Source organism: Hakea prostrata, chromosome 3 (genome assembly GCF_041222555.1).
Source record: "Hakea prostrata isolate BN-2017 chromosome 3, UWA_Hpros_2, whole genome shotgun sequence".
Taxonomy (NCBI): domain Eukaryota; kingdom Viridiplantae; phylum Streptophyta; class Magnoliopsida; order Proteales; family Proteaceae; genus Hakea; species Hakea prostrata.
In genome coordinates this window covers 9,171,828-9,195,722 of record NC_142602.1, presented here as the reverse complement: position 1 = coordinate 9,195,722, position 23,895 = coordinate 9,171,828, and the positions used below count along the sequence as shown (strand labels likewise).

At 38.0% G+C, this 23,895-nt stretch overlaps 2 protein-coding genes across 7 annotated transcripts in view; one reads left to right on the top strand and one right to left on the bottom strand.

The window, feature by feature from the left end:
- Positions 1 to 14,088, top strand: part of RST1 (ARM repeat superfamily protein) — a 31,404-nt gene extending 17,316 nt beyond the window's left edge. For all 3 annotated transcript variants that reach the window (XM_089148891.1, XM_089148890.1, XM_089148892.1), the window contains 13 exons: positions 1,445 to 1,610; positions 1,792 to 1,922; positions 2,014 to 2,105; positions 4,678 to 4,772; positions 4,848 to 5,063; positions 5,236 to 5,313; positions 6,696 to 6,878; positions 7,447 to 8,337; positions 8,479 to 8,775; positions 10,432 to 11,094; positions 11,189 to 11,336; positions 12,214 to 12,332; positions 12,961 to 14,088. In XM_089148891.1, the coding sequence (XP_089005017.1) occupies positions 1,445 to 1,610; positions 1,792 to 1,922; positions 2,014 to 2,105; positions 4,678 to 4,772; positions 4,848 to 5,063; positions 5,236 to 5,313; positions 6,696 to 6,878; positions 7,447 to 8,337; positions 8,479 to 8,775; positions 10,432 to 11,094; positions 11,189 to 11,336; positions 12,214 to 12,332; positions 12,961 to 13,329 (3,448 nt within the window). In that variant the 3' untranslated portion in view covers positions 13,330 to 14,088. The remainder of the gene's footprint in view (positions 1 to 1,444; positions 1,611 to 1,791; positions 1,923 to 2,013; positions 2,106 to 4,677; positions 4,773 to 4,847; positions 5,064 to 5,235; positions 5,314 to 6,695; positions 6,879 to 7,446; positions 8,338 to 8,478; positions 8,776 to 10,431; positions 11,095 to 11,188; positions 11,337 to 12,213; positions 12,333 to 12,960) is intronic.
- Positions 14,089 to 14,206: 118 nt separating this feature from the next.
- Positions 14,207 to 21,357, bottom strand: LOC149020674 (L-tryptophan--pyruvate aminotransferase 1-like). Of its 4 annotated transcripts, none has more exons than XM_089148894.1 (6): positions 21,149 to 21,357; positions 20,155 to 20,871; positions 18,453 to 18,768; positions 16,735 to 17,015; positions 15,445 to 15,749; positions 14,207 to 15,338 (listed from the first exon to the last, which is right to left on the bottom strand). In XM_089148894.1, the coding sequence occupies exons 2-6, from the start codon at positions 20,409 to 20,411 to the stop codon at positions 15,154 to 15,156; spliced, it is 1,344 nt and encodes a 447-aa protein (XP_089005020.1). In that variant the 5' UTR covers positions 20,412 to 20,871; positions 21,149 to 21,357; the 3' UTR covers positions 14,207 to 15,153. The 4 variants fall into 4 exon arrangements, with proteins under 4 accessions (XP_089005020.1, XP_089005021.1, XP_089005022.1 ...); XM_089148895.1 differs by lacking the exon at positions 21,149 to 21,357 and having other exon boundaries at positions 14,207 to 14,843; positions 15,128 to 15,338; positions 20,155 to 21,134; XM_089148896.1 differs by lacking the exon at positions 21,149 to 21,357 and having other exon boundaries at positions 20,155 to 20,557; positions 20,678 to 21,133.
- Between the last annotated feature and the right edge of the window lie 2,538 nt (positions 21,358 to 23,895).

Sequence of the window (23,895 nt, the reverse complement as noted above, 5' to 3'; positions counted from 1 at the left end):
AGTCGATCAAGATTGATGCTTCAACACAGGGTTACAAAACAATGTTTTAAATATAGCTTTAAAAAAAAATAAAAAGTCAAAAGTCAAAACCTACAAATGCCTTTTTTGGTCGTGAAATATTCATCAACTTTTGATCTCAATAGCAAAATCATTGTCTAATTGTCTCGATGGTCTTTATTGATTTTATGAAAGTGTATTCTTTGTTATCTTCCGTATCGGCCAATATGTACTGATATGTATTGATACTCTTTTAAGAATCCTTTATATTGCGTTCTAGTTTATTGTAATTCTTTAGAACGTGATTTTTTGAGAATAGCATTCTCAATAATCATGTCAAAACTGTTTGGTTGCCTTAAATCTTGCCAAATGATTCTTCTGAGGAAGAATAAGATGGGATCTGAAGAAGTTTCACTGAGGAAGCAAGCTCATGAATTTATTTTTTCAATTTTGGTTTTTGATTTTGTTTTTCTAATTATTTTTCATTCATTTCCCAATTTTTGTTATAAAATCATTTGTTAATTTAATATTTTGTAATTTATTCTTCCAATTTCAGTATGTTTGATCTATTTTTTCCAATTTTGAGTTTTAGTTTATTTTCTATTTAATTTTCATTCATTTTTCCAATTTTGGTTTTTTATTTCCAATTTCAATATTTCAAGTTTATTTATCCAGTTTTGGTTTTTATTTATTTTCACGCTTTTGGTTTTAAAATTAATTTTCCAATTTTATTTTGTAATCTAACTGTCCAATTTCAATATTTTTATTTTTTTGGTTTTTTATTTTATTTTCTAATTATTCTTCTAATTTTGATTTTTTTTATTTGAATTTATTTTTCCCATTTTATTATTTGTAATTTACTTCTCCAATCTCAGTATGTTTAAGAATATGATTCTTAGAGGTGTGATCCAGACAATCATGATTTTTGTGTAAAAAAGGAATCAGCTGATTTGTTAAAGAATCAGATATTTGGAAACCAAACAGTCCTTAATTGGAGAACAGTGATTCTATAAAATCATATTCTAAAGACTTAAATGTAAACCAAATGCAGTGTTAGCGTATCGCAAGTATCGGTTCGTATTGGGAAATAGAATATGATACCAAAAGCATAATATTTATAAAGCATAACCAAGTATTGGTACTCCATTGTGACCAAATAGGTACAGGTTTGACTTTGGAAACAGCCTCTTATAAAGCATAATCATTATGACATACTTGACTCCTACGGTCCTACCACAACAATGTAGCCTATCACAACTAAACACCTCAGCTTCATCAAAACTATATAAACCATTTCCCATTTCAGTACATGTAGTTGGTACTGGTTTTTTAATTTCTTTGATACATTATAGTTACAATTTCTTGATCAAGTATGAAGTTCTGAATTGGGGTGTTTATTTATAAGTTGTTCTATTCACTTGCTTTTATTGTTTTCTGTTTTGGACAGCTTATGCCTTCTTTTAAGATGGGGTGCAATGGATGCAGAAGCATATCCAGAGTCCTCAAAGAGTGTGTTGCAGATTTTATGGGAAATCGGCTGTAGACAAACCGGGCTTGGACCCATGTGGACAAAGGCTCGGGTCTGTGCTTTCCAGGCGTTAACTCATTATGAGGTCTGTCTGCAGTTGAACTCGTATCAAAATGTTACATTCTGCACTTCTTTGGTGCCTTTCTCAATTAAACTGTTGCATAGTCTGTGTACTTCTCCTGATTCCTGCACCGTGTACTGTGTTGGAACTTTAAATGTTTTGTTCATATAGGACTTTTACTCTTGCGCTGTACTTTGTTTTCCAGGTGGCTCATATTCAGAAAGGCATTGCTGATTTCAAGAAAAGGAATGTAGACTTGCTTATATCTGAAGATAATGTCGATGTCCTAAGAGCCATGGCGGAATTTGAAGTCAAGATTATAACATTTGAGCACATGTTAGGAATATGTCTCAGCTTATTGTTTTTGTTTCAGCTAGAAGAATTCAATAAGGTTAGAGTACTAATTAGCTCTTCTCAATTGACCCAGAAACCGACGCAGATTGTTAAAGGAGAAGAGAACTGCAGAGAGTAAGGTTGATAAGTTGCTTGATGTCTTTCCTCAGGTTATTTTCCACTCAGGTATTAGGAATTTGGAATCTTGTAGAGATGAAAAGATGCTGGTGCTTGTCAAATTCCAATTAATTTTGTTGAGAAAACTGTCTTTTCATACATTAATCTGGATGTTGGAGTATATTTTGGCACGGATTTAATCGTTTATTGATTTATTGTATCAGTGGCTTCATAAGATCTTTCTTCAGTGTTTTGGGCTCAATGCTTTCAATGTTTATTACAATCTTTGACTTTCTATTGTTGTCATCTTGTAAATGAATCATATAATATGGTACAAGATTGGATGGGTGTCTATAGAAATAGATATTTGGTACGCTCAAGCAATGCTAGCACCCCCTCCTCATGAACAAAAAGGAATAAAAGAGACCAAACCATGTATGCTCACAGCTTGACTTAGGGGGAGAGCAGGAGATAGTTCCTTCTATCATTAATTTGAACAGTAAGTTCGCTCATTTGTATCGTTTTCCAAAATATTATGTACATGTAATGCAATGGAGACATGCTAACGTATTAGGTTTTAGTCAAGTTGTCATGTAACATACTAACATGGACTTGTTGAATTTTGCTAATTGTTTCTTGCTATGGCCGATAACTTAATGTTAAGCCTACATTTAATTGCATGGGGAACTGCAGTAGCCTCAAAATTGAAGACTAGTTACAGGATCAATCAATTAAATTCAGCAGGTAATACTGCGTTTCTCAAAACCTGCGGCTGGGGGTTGTAGGGCTGTTTAGGTATTCTAGGGTAAGGGTTTTGTGAGAGGAGCAGGAAGGCTTTGGTTGGGATTTATGAGCTTGGGTTCACTGAAACTTAAGACAGCTTCAAACTTCAAGGGCTTATAGGTTTTGGAATTTAGGGTTTCTCGGGTGTGGTTAGGGTTAGAATTAGGGTTGAGAGCTAAGATAGGGAATGGGGTGAGGTTTCCTGAAGGGGAATGAGAGTTAGACTTTTAGGGTTTGGGAAGGAAGAAGGGTTTTCTGATTCTAGGCTTTTGGTTGTCTTAGGGTTAGGGTTGGGATCAAAGGTAAGGGAGGGGAAGGGGGTGATGAATCGACAAGGGGATGGGATTTGGGTAAGGGGATTGAGAGATCTGGGGTTTGGGGGTTTTTGGGAAAAGAGGGGATGCTGCAAAGAGGGGGGGGGTTGAGATGAGGTAGGAGAAGGGGAATTCGAGGAGGGTCAATTGCTGTAGAAGGTTGGGAATTGAGGAACTCTTGAAGAAGAAACACCACAAAGCTGCTGCAGGGTTTCCTCAGACTTGGAGACCCTAAGCAACCTCAGTCACACTCTCTCTTGACATTGACTCCTTTGCCAAATTTTTATTCATCAATAATCTGATTTGGTTACATGTCTAAGGCTTTGTTTATAGCCTAAATTGAAATGCTCCTTGGACTCCACAAAACAAAAGAATCCTGATTTAAATAAATTTGCAACTAAAGAAATTCTATTTTAGTTTGAACTCCTAACTAAGATTTGAATAAATTTGCAACTGAAGGAATTCTATTTTAGGAAGAACTCCTAACTAGTCTAGGACTCTTAACAAGGATTAATTCAAACGACAAACTAAAAATAGGACTAGACTCCTAATAGAATTCTGCATCTAACAAGACTAACTTGGACTGGACTTAGGGGTACCCAAAATGACCAAGATGCCCCTGTTCCTGCCAATTACTCCATGCGGCTGGGCTGTGCAGTAGGGTGCGGGTCAGCAACACTGAGCCCTATATCAGCCCTTGGGATCTCCTTGGGGTGGTCCTGGAATTTCACCTCAGGAATTGTGGAAGGAGCAAATGTGAAGATACATGGATGACTGATCCCTTTTTTCACAAATTTGAGAAAAGCTTGGATTTTTGTGAAGAATTTTGGAGTTGATTGGAGTTCTTCCTGAGCCTGAACCTTTCCCAGGTTATTCCAGCCTCAAAGTAGGACTGATTTTTCAGATATTGTGTCTTCATTTACTTTCATTGGCAACAAAATAGCGCTGCAAGAGTGAGTTTTATTTTATTTTACTTTCTGTCCTTTACTCTGAACTGTCTTCTTTTTCTCAATATCTGGACAACCCAGCAAACCTTAGTATTGGGCAAAAGCAATGGACGTCTTAGTTGGTATTGTTGTGCATGGCCCTGCTCCCTTGGGTTTTTTTTTTTTTTTGGGGGGGGGGGGGAGGAGACAATAAGTTGTTTTCAATATTGATATTTTTAGTGGCGATTTATTTATTCTAACATCGATGAATACTTTGGGGGTTTTAATATTTTTTATATCATTCTTTATTTTATGGAGGCTGAGAGGATATCTAATTTTTGGCGGATAATTGTACAAGTTCCAGTATTTATTCTTACGGATCTTGAAGGCTTGGTCATAAATAGAAGATTTTGTCTTTCACCTTTTCATGATTCCATCTGTGGAGGAATCTGCTTTGGTGGTTTGTTCTCCTAAGTTGTCTTTTTATTTAGCCAATTGATGGTAAAATATGTTAGTATTTTGATTCAGTGAAACAATAATGAATTTCTGTTTTTATTGTGTTTGTGGGTATATTTTTGTCTCGTATCATTCTTGTCATTCATTTGCTTTTGTGATCAGGAAAAGGAAACTGTTACACTAGAGATTTTCCTGGTGCAGCTCTTCTGTTGCTTTCTGTCACTTCTAAAGATGTACACAACCAACAGACACCAAAGGTACATGTTAACATCGATATTTTTTATTTACATGCTTAGATTGTAGATTTTCTTATACAGTTTGAACTGGATCAGGAACTAGCAAATTTGCATACAGCATATGAAAATGCTCTTGTAGAAGTAGCCGACTCTCTGCAGCTCTCAAGAAATTTTCTAGTTGCCCTTCTCTCGCTGGAATCATGGAAAGCATTCATGCAGCGCTGGATGAAATCAGCCTATGTGTTTGTTGATGCTAAATTTTTATCCACAGCACTGGATAAAACTTCAAAGATTGCTAATGATGTCCTGAAGGTTTGTCATCTCATTTGTTTGATTTATGGAATATTAGCTTTGTTATTCTAAATATTGAGTACAGAGTACATTAGTGTGCTCACAGATTGCCTTAAAGCCTCGTTTAGTGTAGCTTAGTGGAATGCCACCAAATCTTCCACCTATTAAATATTATTGTTTTATGTTCAAGCAGAGAATGTGCAGAATTGCAGAAGGATCCATTCCTCGATGTGCTGAGAATATTGCACTAGCCATTGGGGCATTTTGCATGGTAAGCATCTCTGTATTTTCTTATATAGAAATTTGAGACAACTTCGTGCTCTCTCTCATAAGAGGAAACATGAATTAATTTCTCTCTTAAAAATTATCTTAATCTTGTGAGTTGCCTTGGCTGCTATGTTCTGAAAATTCTTTGTTATTTTTTAAATTTCAGGCTGACTACTTACAGAATTATGTGTGAATCTTCTCCTGTCCCCTGCTTCCAAAAATGTTAATTTTCATGATTCACGCAGACTGATTAAGTCTGTTTTATTTTTTCAATTTCAGGCTGACTACTTACAGAATTATGTGTGAATCTTCTCCTGTCCCCTGCTTCAAAAATTGTTGATTTTCATGATTCATGCAGACTGATTTGGCTTCAAACCAAAAAATTCACACTCATTTCACACTCCACCTAAAATCATCCTAGTTTGAAGCCAACTATCCCCACACTCCCCTCCGCCAAAAAAAAAAAGAGGGGGGGGGGGGGGAAGAGAAGAATACAATTGTAAAGTATGGTTCACAGTGTATCAAAGAAGTTAAGACCCAACCTGTTCTTTGGTGATGAGTATTCCAACTTACCCTCCTATGCCATACAGTGTAAATATGGTGCTCATCTCCCCAGTTTTATGTACCAACTGTTAATCTGTGACCCTATACGAGTCATGGACCCCCCTTGTTGAATCACCCCCCCCCCCCCCCCCCAAAAAAAAAAAAAAAAAAAGGAAGAAGAAAAAAGATCCCCGTTGGACTTCTAAAAATGGTCGGGATTTAATAGTATTTGGGTTACTGAGTATCTTATGATGGGGGAACGTCTGCCTTACATGAGCAGTGTTACATAGTCTTGGATTGGTTTATAGGTCAGGTAGTTTCCTTCTATTGATTCATTGGTTGACTGTACTTTTGGTTGGTTGGTATATTGTAAACAAAGGTAGGTTCAGAAATAGAACACATACTGGTTCAGTTGGAACTGGTTCTGTCGACCACCTATTCACATCCTCTCTTTCTCTGATTGTTTCTTCTCTCCCTTTATACCTGGGTGATTGCTTCTTGAGTTCTTTTTCCTGCTAGTTGGTACAGGTCCACAACAACAGTCTGTCATGTTGTCTTTACTATCAGAAACAAGTGGTGGATTTCAAAATTTATAACACGACTGTTCTTTGTGTCCTGTTGGACTGATATTTAACACACTGGTTTTTCTAGTTGCGTGTAATCTAAACATGCGTCCCGGCTCGTACACATGGTTAATTGCGAAATTGAAAGTGCATACCTTCTTCAAGGGTTATCATGCCTCCACTTACAAGTTGAATAAGAGCTACTACTAACTTTCATTCATAGCTTGCAATCTGCTGCTTATTGAGTGATCAATTCATAAACCTCTGCTGTTATTTCCAGGTTTTGCCTTCATCTGCTCATGCAGTAACTGCAACTGCATCAAAATTCCTACTGAAGTGGCTGTTTCAGTATGAACATGAATATAGGCAATGGACTGCAGCAATCGCTGTAGGGTTGGTCTCCCGTTGTTTACATGGAACTGATCACAAGACAAAATTTCAGATAATTACTGGACTTCTTGAGGTACATAGAGTTCTGCCTCATTTTGTACCATCCTTTCAAATGGTTTTTTAGACATTCACACTTTTGGAAAGAAATGCTTAACTAAATTGTCGTTCTGGTGAGTTATGACTGCTGAAGCAATGGAATATTGGATTCCAAAGCACCTTAATTAGGTTTTATGTGCCTAACAAATCATAGTTGTCATGGTGATCAGTAAATAAAGTGCCTGGGCGACAAGACACCCTAAATGTGTAGCATGACTAATTCTAACGTTAACGATTACAATTTTATATAAGTATGGTTATATGCAACATAAAGGACATGTCAGTGGAATATGATATAATTATGCTAGTACTGACCCATAAACAAAGCATACAATAAACTATAAGCATGTTAATAAAGAAACAAATCAATAAACATTTACTGTCTAAAGTGCCTTTTAAAAAGTTGTTCTTATACAATAGAGCACATTCTATTAAGTGGATATTTATCAATAATTAGCTGATGCTTATGAAGAGTGGTCCAGTGGTGTGTTGGTGCTTTAGAATTTGTGCACTCCAATGTGTAAATTACAACTCTGTGCTTTCAGGTTGCCATTAGGAGCAAGAGTACTCTGGTCAAAGGAGCCTGTGGGGTTGGCTTAGGTTTTACTTGTGAAGATCTCTCTGGCGCAGTAGCTCCTGATGATTCTGTCATGGAAGAAGAAACTAATGGGTTGAATGAGGCAAAGTTACTTGGAAAGATTGTCAGGACCTTGTCATTAATCATATGCCAGCTAATTCCTTCTTCGTCTGATTCCTTGCAAAGCCTCTGGGAATATTTTCCTTTGGCAGATGATATGGATGCATACATAGATCCTGACTTATCTGCTGACAACCATGAAAACCTTGAGGAAGACTTATGGGGAGTTGCAGGGCTTGTTTTGGGTCTTGGAAATTCTGTCAATGCAATGTACAGATATGGTACACATGATGCTGTGCTCAAGATAAAATCCTTGTTTATATCATGGATTCCTTGTTTGAGTACTGATTTTCAAACTCATTTTGGCTGCTGGGAAGAACCTGAGATACCATTATCTGTGGGATCATGTCTTGCACTTCCCATTGTAGTAGCCTTTTGCCAGAGAGTAGAGCTTATTGATGAGAGTGAAGTAGGCCATTTAGTTGCAGGCTACAAGGAGCTAGTATGTGAACTTTTATCTCTGAAGAAGTCTGGGGCATCCCATCAGAGTTTGTTGATGTCTTCTTGCGTCGGCGCTGGAACCCTTGTCTCGTGCATTTTGAGTGAAGGCGTGCTTCCAATGAAAATTGAAGATGTGACGAGTTTACTGGAAATACTTAGAAAATGCTATGCAAGCCCATATCCTCCTATTGTGAATTTCAGTGGAATGCTTGGAGTTGTTAATGCATTAGGTGCAAATGCAGGCTCTCTGACTCTTATGTATCCCCATCCTTCTCTACGAACTGGTTATGGACAAAAGGTCATTACTTCTGTGTAAATGCTATTTCCTTTTCTGGTTTATTGGTTTTGTAATGAAAAGTATAGGGTTTTGTCACCTCTCCAACTATTTCTCCATTAGGTTTTGCATGTTTATGTGTCTTATTGTATCTTTCTTCAGCAGGAATCATCATATATCAGGGAGCCTATCCTATCAAGTTCTGTATGTGAATCATTGTCATCATCATTGGTGCAAGAGATGTTTTTGGTTTCACAGGATTCTAAGGATCAGCAGCTTCAAAGGTATGCAGCGTGGGCACTTGCATTTCTCAGGCATCGTTGGTGGTCTAAGGAACTCCAGATTGTAAAGCATAGTTCCCAGAGGGATCAAATTGATTCTGGGCATGTTTCACGAAGCTTTCCAGAGGACAGTGTGGTCTGGAGGCTCTGCACATGGTTGATGGATCTTAACTCTATGGAGGTTGGTTTTCCTCTTCCAATCCTGAACTTTTGTTGGAATCTCTTGTTTCCTGGGTTTGCTTTTCTTCTGTGGCATGTGCAAGAACGTTGTTCTTCAATTAATTTATATCATAGATTCACGCTATCTTGTCTTTTCTTCAATTGCTCCCTCTCCCTTTTTTTCTAATTAATGAACTGTAGGAAAACATGGAACAGAGAAGGAAAATACTGCTATCAAATTTGAGCACGTGTAGTTCTTATATCAACGAACTTCTTTGACAGTGTCTCTTTTTCTTTCTTACTTTTTTTTTTTTTTTGGGGGGGGGGGGGTTTGGGACCCTGAGGGTTTTATTTAGAGAAAATTGAAAATAAGTACCTTTGTCACATGCCTCAGAGAAACTATTCTAAGTCTAGGCTCTCAATTGATTGAATCACAGGTTCAGTCTTGCTATATACTTGTGTTGTGGACAAATTATGTATTAAAATCATGAAATAAGAAAGTTGGTTCTTTATCTAGTTTATCGTGGTGGCTAACAGACTCAAAAGTAGCCACTACCTTTCATGCAAAGGATGAAATTTTAACTCTTCCTCGGAGTTCCTCTCAAGCATTTTTCAAGTTATTGAGATAGAAGGTTGCTTCTGCATCTTCAACTTTTGACTTTAAATTTCTAGTCTCGCTTGGAACTTTAATGACTTCATGTTTTGAAGTTCTGATCAGGAACCAAACTGATGACACAGTTCCTCTCCTCATTAGAAGCTGATTAAAACCTCCCTCCTCTTCCTCGATCACATCTGCAACTTCAACTCAAAAACACGCACACACAGCACAACCAAATAGCATAGACTTGGCTTGGACTGAAGCTGTAATGGAGTCTTCAAATTAAATCAACGGACTGAGAAATTGCAGTGTACTGCTGCGCTTAATCTGGCAATTACAAGTGGCTCCAGCACATACAACTCCCCACACCCAAAGACCTGAATACCCTATACTGTTATACCCCAAAACCTGAGTCTCTTCCTCTCCCCTGCAAGCTTTGCTCACCCTTTCCTTAATAGATTCTTGCCTACCTCAGCCCCCCCCCCCCTTTTTTTATATTCCTAAGACACTCTAAAACCACTAGTCCAAGACAAATCATAACTAAGCCTTTTCCACCTGACCCACACCCTCTGAATATTCCCAATAAGTGGCTGCTCCCCAATGAGTCCCCGCCTCATGTCCTTGTCCTTCAATTCTGTCCCTGAGATGGTTGGGTGGAAGTGATACCCTACTACTCACCTGCCCCTACAGTGTCCCTCCACATTAGTCATCCCCTAAATGAAGTTTTGGGTGAAAGATGCTTTTCTATTCCTCCATAGTTAAACCTGAAACTTCTTAAAGATAAATATTGGCCTTGAATTGGTTTTGTGGTTACTTTTTACTTTATGACACTGCCTTACATGATAGTACCTGGAGGAAGCTATGGGGTTCTCTCTTTTCTTTAATTGTCTCTTGTTTGCTTTATCTGAAGCCTCTGGTTAATATGACTTTCAATAGATTCTTCTTCTATATTTCTGTGTATCAGATTCAGATTATCAAGCCATTAAGTATTTATGTCATTCACATCTGATACATCTCTTTATTAATAACTTTTGCTGATTAAAAGTAAAAGCTTCAATTTGTTGGCTCTCTGAAATCCAGGTATGTACTACTGCTCATGTAAACACAGTTACAACTATTCTAAGGTGCTTGTCGCGAGCTCCCCGATTGCCGTCCTTGGATTGGGGAGTGATCATTCGACGCTGCATGAAATTCAAGGATCAAGTTTCTGGCAACCAATGTCCAGATCCAGCTGCTCAGAAAGTAACACTGAGAGAGGATTGCGTACAGTTCTCATTGGCTCATGCAAATCAAGTTAACCCCCTCCTACTTTTCCTGGATGAGATTTCTGACCTCTCCAGGTTTAGGACACTTGAGTTGAGTCTCCAGTCAAGTGTGCTCTGTCATCTGGCTGACCTGACAAAAATTTTCTCAGTTTCTAGGCTGGAGAAACTTTTTGATGATATGGCTGATTTTTTAGGCTCTCCAGTTTCTTCATACCATGCCTACAACTCAAATCAGAAAAACTTGTTCCGAATTTCTTTCTGGAAGGGCCTGAACCAGTGTCTTGATGAAGCATTTGTTGAGTCTCAGGAGTACGTAACAAATATGGAGAAGTGCATGGAGTTTTTGTTTGCTTCATTGCCTGTTTTGCCTTTTGACGTCCTCACAAAACCAGAGGAGGCAGATTGTATAGATGAGTGGTCAGAAGCAGTTATTTGTCTAGGAAAGGCTCCAAAGCGGTGGTTAATGGATCTTCTGGAGGTATAAAAATATGAAACAAGTAACAGACTCGCGTCAGTCAGAATTCATGAATACTGGTCTAATCTTATCGTTTCAATTGCTATTGTTCCTGCAGGTTCCCGAGGGGTGTCTAGTTCAAGGAAGCCAGTTTACCGAACTGGTGAAAAGAATTCAAGCAAGAGCCAAGCTAGTTATGATTGGTTCAATTCCATTAACTGAGCTTGGAAAATTAAAAGCTTCTATACTGAACACAGAATCAGATGGTAGGTCCTTCCATGAAACATTAAGTGCCACGTTGAGGGTTTTCATACAAATAAATCCTAAATAAAAAAATCAACATGGATATGTGTGCACACCAGTGTGATTATGTGGTGGTCTAGTGGCATGGCTGTCATTGAATAACATTAATGTGCTTGATCTTGTCTTTCTTTCATGGCTATTGAATCTGCTTGCTGAAGCGTCTAGCTGGCATGAGATGCCGAGTTTGAGCCGGTAGAACTGAGCCTGCAATTTGGTCATATTTGGCCTCAACATTGTCTTGAATGTGGAATAGCTTGAGATGAATGATCTTATTTTCTTACTCTTAGAACTGGATGAAATTAGTGACAACAAATAGTACGAGGTCTATATCACCAACTGAATCCATGTCAACTCTTTAGGTGATTTCAACAAGCAGAACTAGCTGCTTTTAGAGTTACTTGGAGAGAGTGATAGGAAGGGAAGGACAGACAGCCTGACATCTTCAGAGAGGAAGTCTAATCTTGGATCACTTGTTTGCTCCTTTGAATTGCTTTCACAAACCGAAAGGAACAAATTAGGTTTGGAGGAATGGGAGAGGTTAATAGGCGCTATTCCTCCTTTTCCCTTCTACAGAGCAAAGAATATATTTTCATTTCACTTGGAACTTTTAATAAGCAATTAAAGACTCAAAAGCACTGCTTTTGTGTCTACAAGAAAACACAGCCTATATGACGGTGTAGTGTATCAGCCCATAAAAGTTGCTGAAACCATGCCTCATTGTTTCAGAGTTCTGTAAGTGAAAGCCCCTAGATTCTTTGGAGGCCTTTCGTACATGTGCCCTAGTATTTCTCTCTTTCTTTCCTGTTGCTTTTAGTGAAGCTGTCGAGTTCTTAATTGCAGGTATCTGGTATGTACTGGTAGAAGTTGCTGCAGCTCTACAATTTGCAGATGGAGGAATCAAAAGACAATGGCTCATAGACGTCATTGAAATTTGCTGTATAACCAAGTATCCTTTCACGGTATGTACTTAGTTCTTTTCTCATGGGTTCAATAGAGAAATAAGTCTCGGGTGCTAGTAGGCAGTATGCACTCCTTGTTCCACTTGTATACACAACTTCGCCTACTTTATGTCGGATGTTGGCCATTCTTTTAGAGATATTCCTGAAAGTAGTGTCAGTCACCAAATGTCTATGGGGACTAAGTCGATCATGCTGGTGACGACTGACAAAAGACAAAAACTATTTCAAATCTGTGGTTCCAAGATCATCTGTAGATATTCTCTAATTTATGCAGGATGCATGGTTGATAGTCGTGTTATTTACTGCGCAGTCTATAGTCTAATCCATTTAGATGTTTTACCCAAAAAAAAAAACACCACTTAGACAGTTGTAAGATGGCACAGTTATTATGGAAGACCTGTGGTGTGTTTTTCTCCTCAAGTTTGCTTATTCTGTGCCCATTCTAATATGGGATCTCATTTTCTCTGGGAGACTCGGTAGGTAGGGTAGTCATCTGTATAGTATTGTTACGTAGTGGTCCACCATGTTTCTGCATACTATTGTTTGTCTTCTAAGCATGTTGTTCTGATTCGGATAGGGAAACAAATTCATGTTACTACTGACATTACCTAGCTCCAATCTTGTACAGGCACTACTGTTTCTGGGCTTACTGACTGGCAGCTGGTCTAAATATATGCCTCTTCTGATTCTGGATCCAATGCCTGTGCTTAGTGATTTGCCAGTCACTCTTCCCGCTCTTTTGTCGGAGAGCAGCTGGAATTTTATTGCAGAATCCGTAGTATTGAATCTTTGGGAATTGATGGAACGCATTTATGACTGGTTCAGAAGCTTAGGAAGTGACAGTGATGTCTTGAGGCAGCAGGTTATCGATGAAAGTGAAGATTGGAAAGCTATTGTACTTGTGCGTGTGATGCATCACACTTGTGTCTCTTTACTAGAGTACTTGCCATTCGAAAAGCAGTTGAAGCTTGCTAATATGATGATTCCTGAGGCCTGAGTATGGGAGTAGCTAAGCAATGTCTTACTATGCCTACTTGATCTATCTTACTGGCTTATCCCACTGAAGTCAGCTGGTCATCATCGTCTGGGCCTGATGATCTTCACATTGATTCTGCTAGAGTGCTTGATGTTAACCAGGTTGAAATTAGGTTTTCCCACCTTCACCTTCGGTATATGTGGGAGTGTCAACCATTGGTTGCGGTTTCATTGTGTATCTTGTCACTGCTCAGATACGCATCACCTATCCTGACGGTAATTCTGTCAATGGAGCATGCATGTGTCATCCTTCTATAATTCCTGCTCAGAGACTGCGTAATTTGCAGTCTTCAGGACACAAAATGATATCGGTGCACTGTTGGTCAGATTGTATAATGCTGTAACTCTTGACACAAACCGTTCCCCTCTCCCACCCCAAAAAACAAACAAACTTACATGATGGAAATTTGTAGCTATCGTCGGTATACTTCCTGTGGGGTTTGGTTGGTATGACTTCCATTAGTGTTACCTGCTATAGAACTGGAAGTTCCATTTAGGGGTGAAATTGCAGTATTATTTTTTTCTCCACTTTTTGCTAGATGTTTTTAATATTCTATTTGAGAATTTAATTTAAACGTGAATGATGGTCAAGTGAAATTTTGGATTGTCCAAAATTTGGATAAGATCTAGATCTGTTGGATCGAGATGTATAGCAAGGTAGCATTCCTTTACACTCACATAAGGCCTGACGCTGAGACTTTCCAAAAGTACAAGAACAGGCCTATGTGTATAAAGGGATGGGGGACAGGCAATTTGGATAGAAAGATTTCCATGTGGATGGCTTTCCCATCCCCAAAGATATTAGGGTAGATAGGGCAACACATGACTTATGTGGGAATGCAGCAGCCACATGTTACTGACCTTTGCGCAGGACTAGCAAGCCATGCATTTTGGGCGGTGAAGTCAAAATCGATCTCTTTCGATGGTCGAGATCGACATCTCGACCGAAATTTCAGCTGATGATCTATAAATACGCAAGATTCAAGCTTTTTTGCACATGTTACCCCATCCAAAGGGGCAAGGGGATGGGGACGCTCTAGTGGAGAGGACCAGGATTTAACAAAACTAGTTTTTTTCTTTTGGTAACAACAAAACTAGTCAACCCTAGTAAAAACCGACTTAAAGATTCATTGATACAAAGGTCTGTCTAGCGAGCGCGAAATTCCCTTTTGACTTTTGAACTCATTTTGCATGGATGGCTTTTGTTATAAGAATCCGGATCAAAATCTATCGGAACGGTTTTTGTGATACGTATCCCGATCAAAATCTACAGGAATTGTCACCAAGAACCATAGAATTGGTTCTTAAAGTCCCAGAAGCAAAACATGAATTTTGAATCTTCTCTTCTAATACACGGCTGACGACGACACTGAAACTCTTTATTTGCGTACAGCAAACATCAATTCTTGTTGATGATTAGGAACTGATTGGTCCCACAAGTCAAAAGCTAAAAGCTGCTGTCATTACAACCAGATCCTGTGGGGGTTACCACAAACAAAAAAAAACAACAATCAGATCCTGTGATGAATGCACAAGTCAAAAGCTAAAAACTGCTGTCATAACCTTTTCCCCTACGCATTAAAAGGCGTCCTTCAAATCGCTGACTGATTCACAAGAATCGTGCTCTGATCTGCGATTCAAGGATATCCTGAACAGAGGCTTGAAACTAAAAGAAAATTCGATCAAGAAATGGTTCATCCGAACCATCACACTCATCAGTTAATTTCTTTTCTCATTGAATATCACACGTACATTTTTACCTCAATCTCAATTCTATAAGATCTCGTCAAGAACTGATGCTCGCCAACCTCTCCACAAAGAGATTAAATTTTTCATCTCGATCCAACATGCTGATCCTGACATACTTTGCCTCTGCGGCAAAGTCTGTCCCACCTCTAGTAATGATTTTATGGTCGCTTAGAAAGCTCTCACAGTCTACTATATCCCTTTCACATTTCAACCAGGCAAAAGCTGGACAAACACGGGAAATTTTGCATTAGCATATCAATGCAAGATGAGCAGAGTCTATATATCAAGTTGATTTTAATTTGAAGTTAACTGTCATAACAATCATTACCAGGATGGGGTTCAGTGAATCGACCAACGTAATTGCAGAACTGCGGTAGGAACTCAGGGAGACTGAACAGGCCACTATGTCTGACCGCATCTCTCAGCCGTTCCCATCTGTGAGTCAGCTGATTGTAGGCAGACATGAAGAAATCATCAGAGTCCTTAGGGAAGCCCATATGTTCATTACTATCTGATATTACTTTAAGGAGCTTTGCGGCCCGGAGTTGAGATTCCTTTGATACACCTATAGTATTGAGTACTATATATTCAGTCATCTTTCTGGCCACATCCTCATCCCTGACAAGAGCCCACCTGTAACCACACAGAAATCATGCACTAGATTGAAAATAAACTTCTTCTCCTCTTACAGCTACAAAAGTCGAGTGCTGCCAATGCTCTGTTTGCTTAGGAGTGAAGGGATGGAAAGAGAAAAGAATTAAAACAAATAAATTCTAATGGAAACTTTCACTTTTAACTATTAGAAATTTCATAAACTATCTCAAAATACTGTCTATAGATATATCAAGTGAAGCTTAACTAAACCACTGGGTTTGAATGTGGAATAACTAATCCACTTTAGTATTTAGCAGACTTCAGATTAGTCGTCTGCAAAGGTGTCTCTTTGTCTCATACACCATTTCAGTTAATAACATGAAATTTTTTCACAAGGTTAAAAGAACACGTAATTGTAATAAGACTAGCACCGTAGGTAAACATTAATGACCAATATAAATCAGATCATACAGCATTATATGTGAACATTAATAAATGATCAGATCATACTCTTAGGATGGCATCAGATCACATTATTAGGACGAACATTTCCCGACTTAAGAATTCACAAGAACCGGGGAAAGCATTAAAAAAGAAGCTTGTGGCGTGTGTTTTGTCCGCCCTTGTGGCGTGTTCTGTCTTTGCCTATGAGGCGTGTGGTATGTAAGCCCTTGGGGCGTATGTTTTGTAAGCCCTTGTGGCGTGCTCAGGTTTCGCCTTTGAGGCGTATGTTATGTAAGCCCTTGTGGCGTGGTTATGTCTGCGTCAGTGTCCGCCTTTGTGGTGTGTCACCGCAGATGGTAGTGATGGTTATGTTTATCATACCCATTATGTTTTTCTGGCTCTGTGGTTGTCACACCCAGTATTCTGAGGGTTTATCGGGCTCGGCCCATCCCTTAGTTCTTGTTATTTTCCTTTTGTTCGGTGTTTGTGTCTGTGTTTTATTTCAATTATGAATGAAATGTTTGACCTTTTGACCAAAAAAGAAGAAGCTGTCATGATAGAAAAGCATATGGTAACTTACCCAATGCGTGTTCCTGCATGGCCAGTGATTTTGGAGAAGGTGAAAAGCATAAGATCATCGTCTGCAGAAGACGTAATTGGAGTGTATTGTGGCCAATAGTATGCGAGGTCATATACCACTGTCCCTCTACTGCCGTTAACCACTGGTTGTCTTATAAAGCCATCAGGGTTGTTCGGGGAAGTAACAATTTCTACGTAAGGCTCATCTTTGGTAAAAGCATAAGCATCACCATCCCATTTATACAGTCCTGACTTCAAGAACTCAGTCTCTGATGGGTATGACTGCAGACAGTGAATGAAGTAAAGGTAAATTTTATGTTATATTCAGAAAGGAATACCAAGAACACTTAAAACATATGAAGCACATGATTCAGATGGGCAAATATATGGAAGCCTAAATTTTAGAAGCATTAACATGTGAATTCAGTCTATGCTAGAGATTGACATGAGCCTAGACTCCAACATTTTTCATTGGAGATAAAGCACTGCCTTCTCTATATAAATGCTGCACTGGTGTGTCTTATGTTACTGACTAGGCTAGATCTTAAAATGTTGTGGACAAGTTGTCAAAATACTTGAAATGTCTCATTTGCATGAATTTAATGCATATTATCGGACTGGTATATGAATTGGCACCGATTAGTATGTATGAATCAGTTTTGAGCCAAGGGCTTTCTTCTCTTCTCTCTCTTTCTTTCTTTCTTTTCTTTTCTTTTTTTTTCCCTGTTGGGGGGGTTACCCTACTCTATGTAACCATTCCACTAGTACAGTATCAACCAACCATGCGGTATCAGTTGATACCTTGAACTATGCTTATCAGACAGCACCATTGGCGGGATACATTCATGCGGTATGAATCAGTTTTGAGCCAAGGGCTTTCTTCACTTCTCTCTCTTTCTTTCTTTTCTTTCTTTTTTTTCCCTGTTGGGGGGGGGGGGGGGTTACCCTACTCTATGTAACCATTCCACTAGTACAGTAGCAACCAACCATGCGGTATCAGTTGATACCTTGAACTATGCTTATCAGACAGCATCATTGGAGGGATACATTCATGCGGTATGAATCAGTTTTGAGCCAAGGGCTTTCTTCTCTTCTCTCTCTCTCTCTCTCTTTCTTTCTTTTCTTTTTTTTCCCTGTTGGGGGGTTACCCTACTCTATGTAACCATTCCACTAGTACAGTATCAACCAACCATGCGGTATCACTTGATACCTTGAACTATGCTTATCAGACTGCATCATTGGAGGGATGCATTCATCTTGTCATCTTTAAAAATAAGTCACTAACAAGAAATAATTAATAGAACCCAGAACGTGTTCTTGTATAATGATGTCAGGGGCAATCCAAGAATCAAAAACACATGGAATCCGCTACGCATTAGGCTTCAATGTGGATTCCATGTGTAGCTCCTAAGCTATCCTTGACAACATTGAACAAGGACACGATCTGCCATTCCTTAAATACCTACAAATCTCTAGACCAAATTACTCATATTTAATATAGATTTATGACATCTGCCTCCCACATGGAACCGAACTGTATCCAACAGATTGAACATTACTGCAGTCATCCGGAACATAACTAGATTGAACAGCGAGGGGAATAGGAGAAAACAGAGACCAGACAAAAACAGAGCAGCATTGAGTTGAGTAGAGGGAGAAGAAGAGACACCGACCCACATGAAATAATGAGAGAAGGAAAGTCAAAGTAGAGAAACTCACCGAGTAGTAGGGAATAGCGGAGACAACGCTGATGGGCTGCTCAGGTGAGGCATGAGGTGAAAGAAGTGAAATAGCATAAAGTGCGGCCTGGAACAACTGAGTGGAACCCGTCCCTACCACGATGTGACGACCATAGGTTACCGCGTTCCCGACCGATCCGTGCAATCTGGTAATTTGTTTGGCAAATTCCGGCTCTAGGAACCAGCACAGATTCTCCAAGTCGGAGAAGTAACTCATTGAATCCAACCCTTGTATCACGATCCTGCTCTTGTCTCCCATCTTTTTCCAGTATCCTTCGTACATCATCGGATCCCCGCTGCAAATCCATCACCGCATTCACAGATCAGAACAACACAGCATTCAATTTATTAATTTAAGTTTATTGACAATTGGTTCTACTTATACTAAAACTAATTCGCTAAAAATAGAAACGGAAGTCGGGTTTTATCCGCCACCATGATTCCTGAACCAGCAAAAGGGCCTACATTTACTGTATAGGCATAGCACATTAGCACACATGGGATGCTGATGTCATTTTACCTCCTCTCAATCTGATCATCAGATGGCCAATTTTCTGAAATTGGAATCGGCCCATCCGAAGGCGATTCCCACCGATTCAACGCCCCCTTTAAGTTTCAAATGAATGATTAACTGCATTTTAATTCGATTGTTTTATTTTATAAAAATGAAATCAATTTAAAGACAAATTATCACTATTATGATCAAATTGTTTTTTTTTTATTTATTTACATACACACCTCCACTTCCATGAAACTAGTAATTAGTAACTCTCCTTATAATTACCAAAAATAAATAAATAACTCCCCTTTTAGTCAAAAAAATTACAGAAAATTTTTAAAATTCAAATAAATTTTAAAATATGACTAAAATATCCTTATATGTTATAATGACTCAAATACTCTTTATCCTAAACTTTATTTACAAAATAGAATCTTATAAAGGTAAATAGGATTTGGTTACATGAATCTGAGATTTTAAATCCATGTAATCATAATTTATAAAATTAACAGTTTGGTTGTAGAATAAAATCTACGGACTCATCCTAAAAAACTATTTGGTCGTAATTTTTGTGAATGCATAAATATTTAGCGCTTTAATAGTAGATGTAAAAATTTTCAGACCCACAAAGTTATATATATATTCATGTTTTTAGTGTAAAAATATGAATCCTTAGATTTAATTGAATCCATGAATTTTCACAACTAAAGAGACTCTTAATTAGTTTTATAAAGGCAAAGTTTTCTCCTTTTCTTTTTAATAAAATTGTAAACCTAAAGTCTATTTAAGCTAATAATTGATGGGGGTACTTTTCTACTTTTGTAAGGGAAACTAAAAATAGAATCATGTAATTTTTCCAATTTTAAACACTGATTCCCGATTTTCGAGTTAAGAAACTCAGACAAAACCCATAAACCTCGAAGTTGGAGTGAAGTGGGCACGGCACAGGACCATAGGCTATCCATTCCAAGGACAGCTATGAGTGGGGTGACATCCACCACTACAAGCCACCACTACAAGCAGGTTAATTTACCAAAATCACATTGGGTAAATCAATTTTACCTTCTACCGAATTAATAAAGAATCAATTTACCTTAGACTACAAAAGAAAACGTTGGTTTAGGTTAACTTATTACTTATTACTACGTATTAGACAAACAAATTTACGGGAAAGAACACTTACCGATCCAGGTTTATAACCTTGTTCCCGCCGTCTGCCGCTTCTGCGCGGGAACTTGAGCTAGAGCTGGAGCTGCTTCTGCTAACATGCGCATCCTGCTCTGAAATCTCTCTCTTGTTGATCTCCTTCTGTAAACATGGTTCTTGGTGAAGATTGTCCCGGTCGTATATCAATCTGGTGAGCAAACTCACATTCAGAGCAAGCGACAATATCAGCAGATGCTTCCATGACAACATACGAGAACTGTTAACTTTATCCATTCTTGTAAACTCTGTTTCTCTTAATATTTCTCTTCACTGGACTTGTAACTAAGCACGTTAATGGAGGTTTTTCTTTCTCCAAACGTAGATTTGAACAGTAGTTTCGCCTTCACTGCAAGTCTTTCTTTATCCGGTGCTTCTGTTTCCTGAAAACGATCAGTTAAATAATTGAAAAATAACAAATCGAAGTGAATCAGGTAGTTGACTCCATGGAATCCGCAGCAATTCAAGTAATGATTATTCTTCCAATCTGTCTGTTCCTCAACTTATCTTTCAGAAGATTCAGCTGCTTGTTGTGATTTCCAGCTTCTAGAGATAATTTCTTGACATCGTACGAAGAACTATCATAAACGAGAGACAGCATCGACTTTTTATCCCAACCTAAGATTAGCCAAACGTGAAGATTTCGTACAGGTTCTTTCTTGCAACTTGCAACTTGAAACACTTGTATAATGTATCTCTGCTCCAACAAAAGGGAAAAAAATTACTTGGAATCAAATGCTTTTCCCTTTACAACACACAGAGCCACCTGTTTCCAATGCTGGATCTCAAACTAAACCGCACAAAAACGTAGAGTGGCTGTTCGATTCAGATACTTCTTATATGCCTCTTTAAAAAAAAAAAATGTTAAAAAATTGAATGGAAAACCCTGAGAATTATATAAAACCAAAAAGGAAAGATTTAAAGCACAAAGTCGACTAAACGCGATCAGGCAACAATAGCGAGTTTGGACTCACAAGAATTAAAAAGCTAAAAAGTAGCATTAACAGCCAAACGTTTGAGATCTTCAGGTAAAGTGCGCTTGTCCAAAGGAAATTATTCCATCAGCCAAGAACAATGAACAAACAGAAGAGTTCCTCGAGCTTTGTGGCTCTCTTTCTCTTTCGGCAGGAGAAAGTAAAAATAAAAAGAAGCTGCGCTGTTCTGAGCTATTCGCTTAAAAAGCTAGGACAGTTTCGTTTCTTCTCCCACAGTCAACCTTTTTGTTTATTTATTTATTTTTATTTTTTTTCAGCCCGCGAGTTGGTGGGGTATTACTAATATATATGCGGTCGGATGGGTGTGAACTCAAGACCCTCCCATGGGAGTTCGAGTTGTTAACTGCTCAACTATCCTACCATTGAACGATATGGTTGTATCAATCCTATCACCTTTGGATTTCGATCTAACAGTCGATATAATTTCACGCTTATTTTTTTCAGAAATTACATGTTTAGCTGCTTTTAAAATTAATTTTTACAAAAATAAACATGGACGTTTCAATTAACAAAAATAACTAAAATCAACATTTAAAATAACAAATCATGTAATTTTTTCATTCTTTTTCCTTTTATGTGCATAAATTTATTTTATTTTTCATCATAGGATTATTTATTTGATAATGACTAAGGCTGGGTTTGTTTGCTAGAATAAAGGTGGGGTGGGAAAAAAGGGGTGGAAAATTATGAAAAAAATGTAGATTTTTTACTTTTTTCTTAAATCCCAAAATGATAGATTGTTTTATTGCTTGGGGTGGGAAAGTGAGAGAACCAAGGAAACCTCTCTGGTGGTGATGTAGCAACTCAACTTTCCCACCCCAAGCCATTTTAAAACCCCACATATTTGGTGGGACTTTGTGGGAAAATTAGAAAAGTAAAAAGTGAGACCACCACTATCACTTTTTCACAAAATCATTTCATTTCTTTTCCTTCTCCCTCACCCCACTATACATGGGACCTACATTTTTTTTTTCCACCCCACCTTTGCAAGCAAACGCAGCCTAACACATTAGTGTGGATGTCATATGTTCAGTTTTTTGTGTTGATTTATTTAAAGAATATATTACAGCAATCCTGAAGATATAATGGAGGTGTATATAAATTTGTCCAAATAAACCTTAAATTCAATATTTTACAATTTATTGTAGTCTAGATATTAACCCTAAAAGGCTGATCAGCACTTAATCTTGACATTGACCCTAAATTATCTTATGTGTGATAAAGATTAAGTTGTGCCAGCTTAAGTCAAATAGTTGACTGTGACCTTAATCTATGACTACCATAACCGTCCTTAATATCTAAATTAAGAATTCTCACCCAGTTCAATAGTGGATCCAAACTAATAGTGACAAATTAATGCAAATCAACAAGGAAGAATTAGTTGAGATGAAAATAGTTATGGAAGTTTGAGAAGATGGCTTTTGGGCTTTGTAATACATTGGGGAAAAGATAAAAGATATATTAAACAAAGTTTTTTTTTATCAAGGAGTGTAAAGTGCGACATTTTGGCAAATTATGCTGGTTCGCACCTTGGCGAACGAGGCAAACCAGTGAAATTCGTCAATTTTTTGCTGGCTTCTCAGGTGAAGTTTTGAGTCTTCCGCATCGGTGATAACCCACCACCGTCAAAAAAGAAGAAAGAGAAATAAACTCTTATTTGGGCTTCCCTTGGGTTTTTCTGTAATTGGAATTGAATCTCTGATAACCCACAATCAAGGAAGGAGGAAGAGGAGAAGAGGTTTCCACTACCACTGAAGAGATAAACGAAAGAGAAGGAGATTAAGAGGATTAGGTAGTAGCGGATTCGGTGATTTCGACAAAGATATAACTGGATCTCAGATTCCGTGAGTCCAATATTCGACGTTAAATTGTACCGCGTCAAGGAGTGGCATACGTAATATGACACAAAGGGGCATTCTTAATTGAAGCAAAATCTTGGGAAACATAATGTAATTTGCTCAACTCTTAAAAATACAATATTTGAAAACATCGTGATGTTAATGTTAGAGATAGATTTGTCACTCAATCATCATTATCAAATCTGAAGTGATTAGGGTGATATCACTATCCAATCACATGTGATCACAACCCTAATCATGTTTTTAAGAACGAAGTTTTAGACTACCTAAAAATGCCCAATTGGCCACCATTTGCCATTTTAAAGTTCATAAATTTATGAAAAGTGTCTCATGGAGATGAATTACTAGATGCGAGATCTTACACATTAAAGAGTCAAAGAGCAAAATCCAAGATAAAAAGGAGTGGGAAAAAATTGTACATGAACCAATCTTGTAAAAGGGCCGCTGCTTTTGCAAGTTCATCGGCAAAATAATGAAAAGATTTTCAAGTTGACTTAGGTAAAATAGTGAAAAGATTTTCAATTCCTCCACCCTTAGAAAAAAATTGAAATCCTTATCCAAATCACAAGAACATTAGGCATTTATTGGGTTGGTTTTGACCACTTATGAGTGGATGCTAAAATGGAGTTCTATTATATTGAAAACTGAGATTTGAATCTCTCTTTTCTTCCTATTTTTTAATATTGTGATCCTTCTTCATAGGATTCTTTCTTGCAAGCATTTAAAGTTCATGCATTTTTTTAATGCTGTGATCTCCCCTCCTTAGATTCTCTGTTACAAGCATTTAAGCAGATATGGGCAAGTGCTCCACTACAATATTCAGAAAATTGTTTGGGTACTACGTAATTAATATGCAGCACCTGCAAC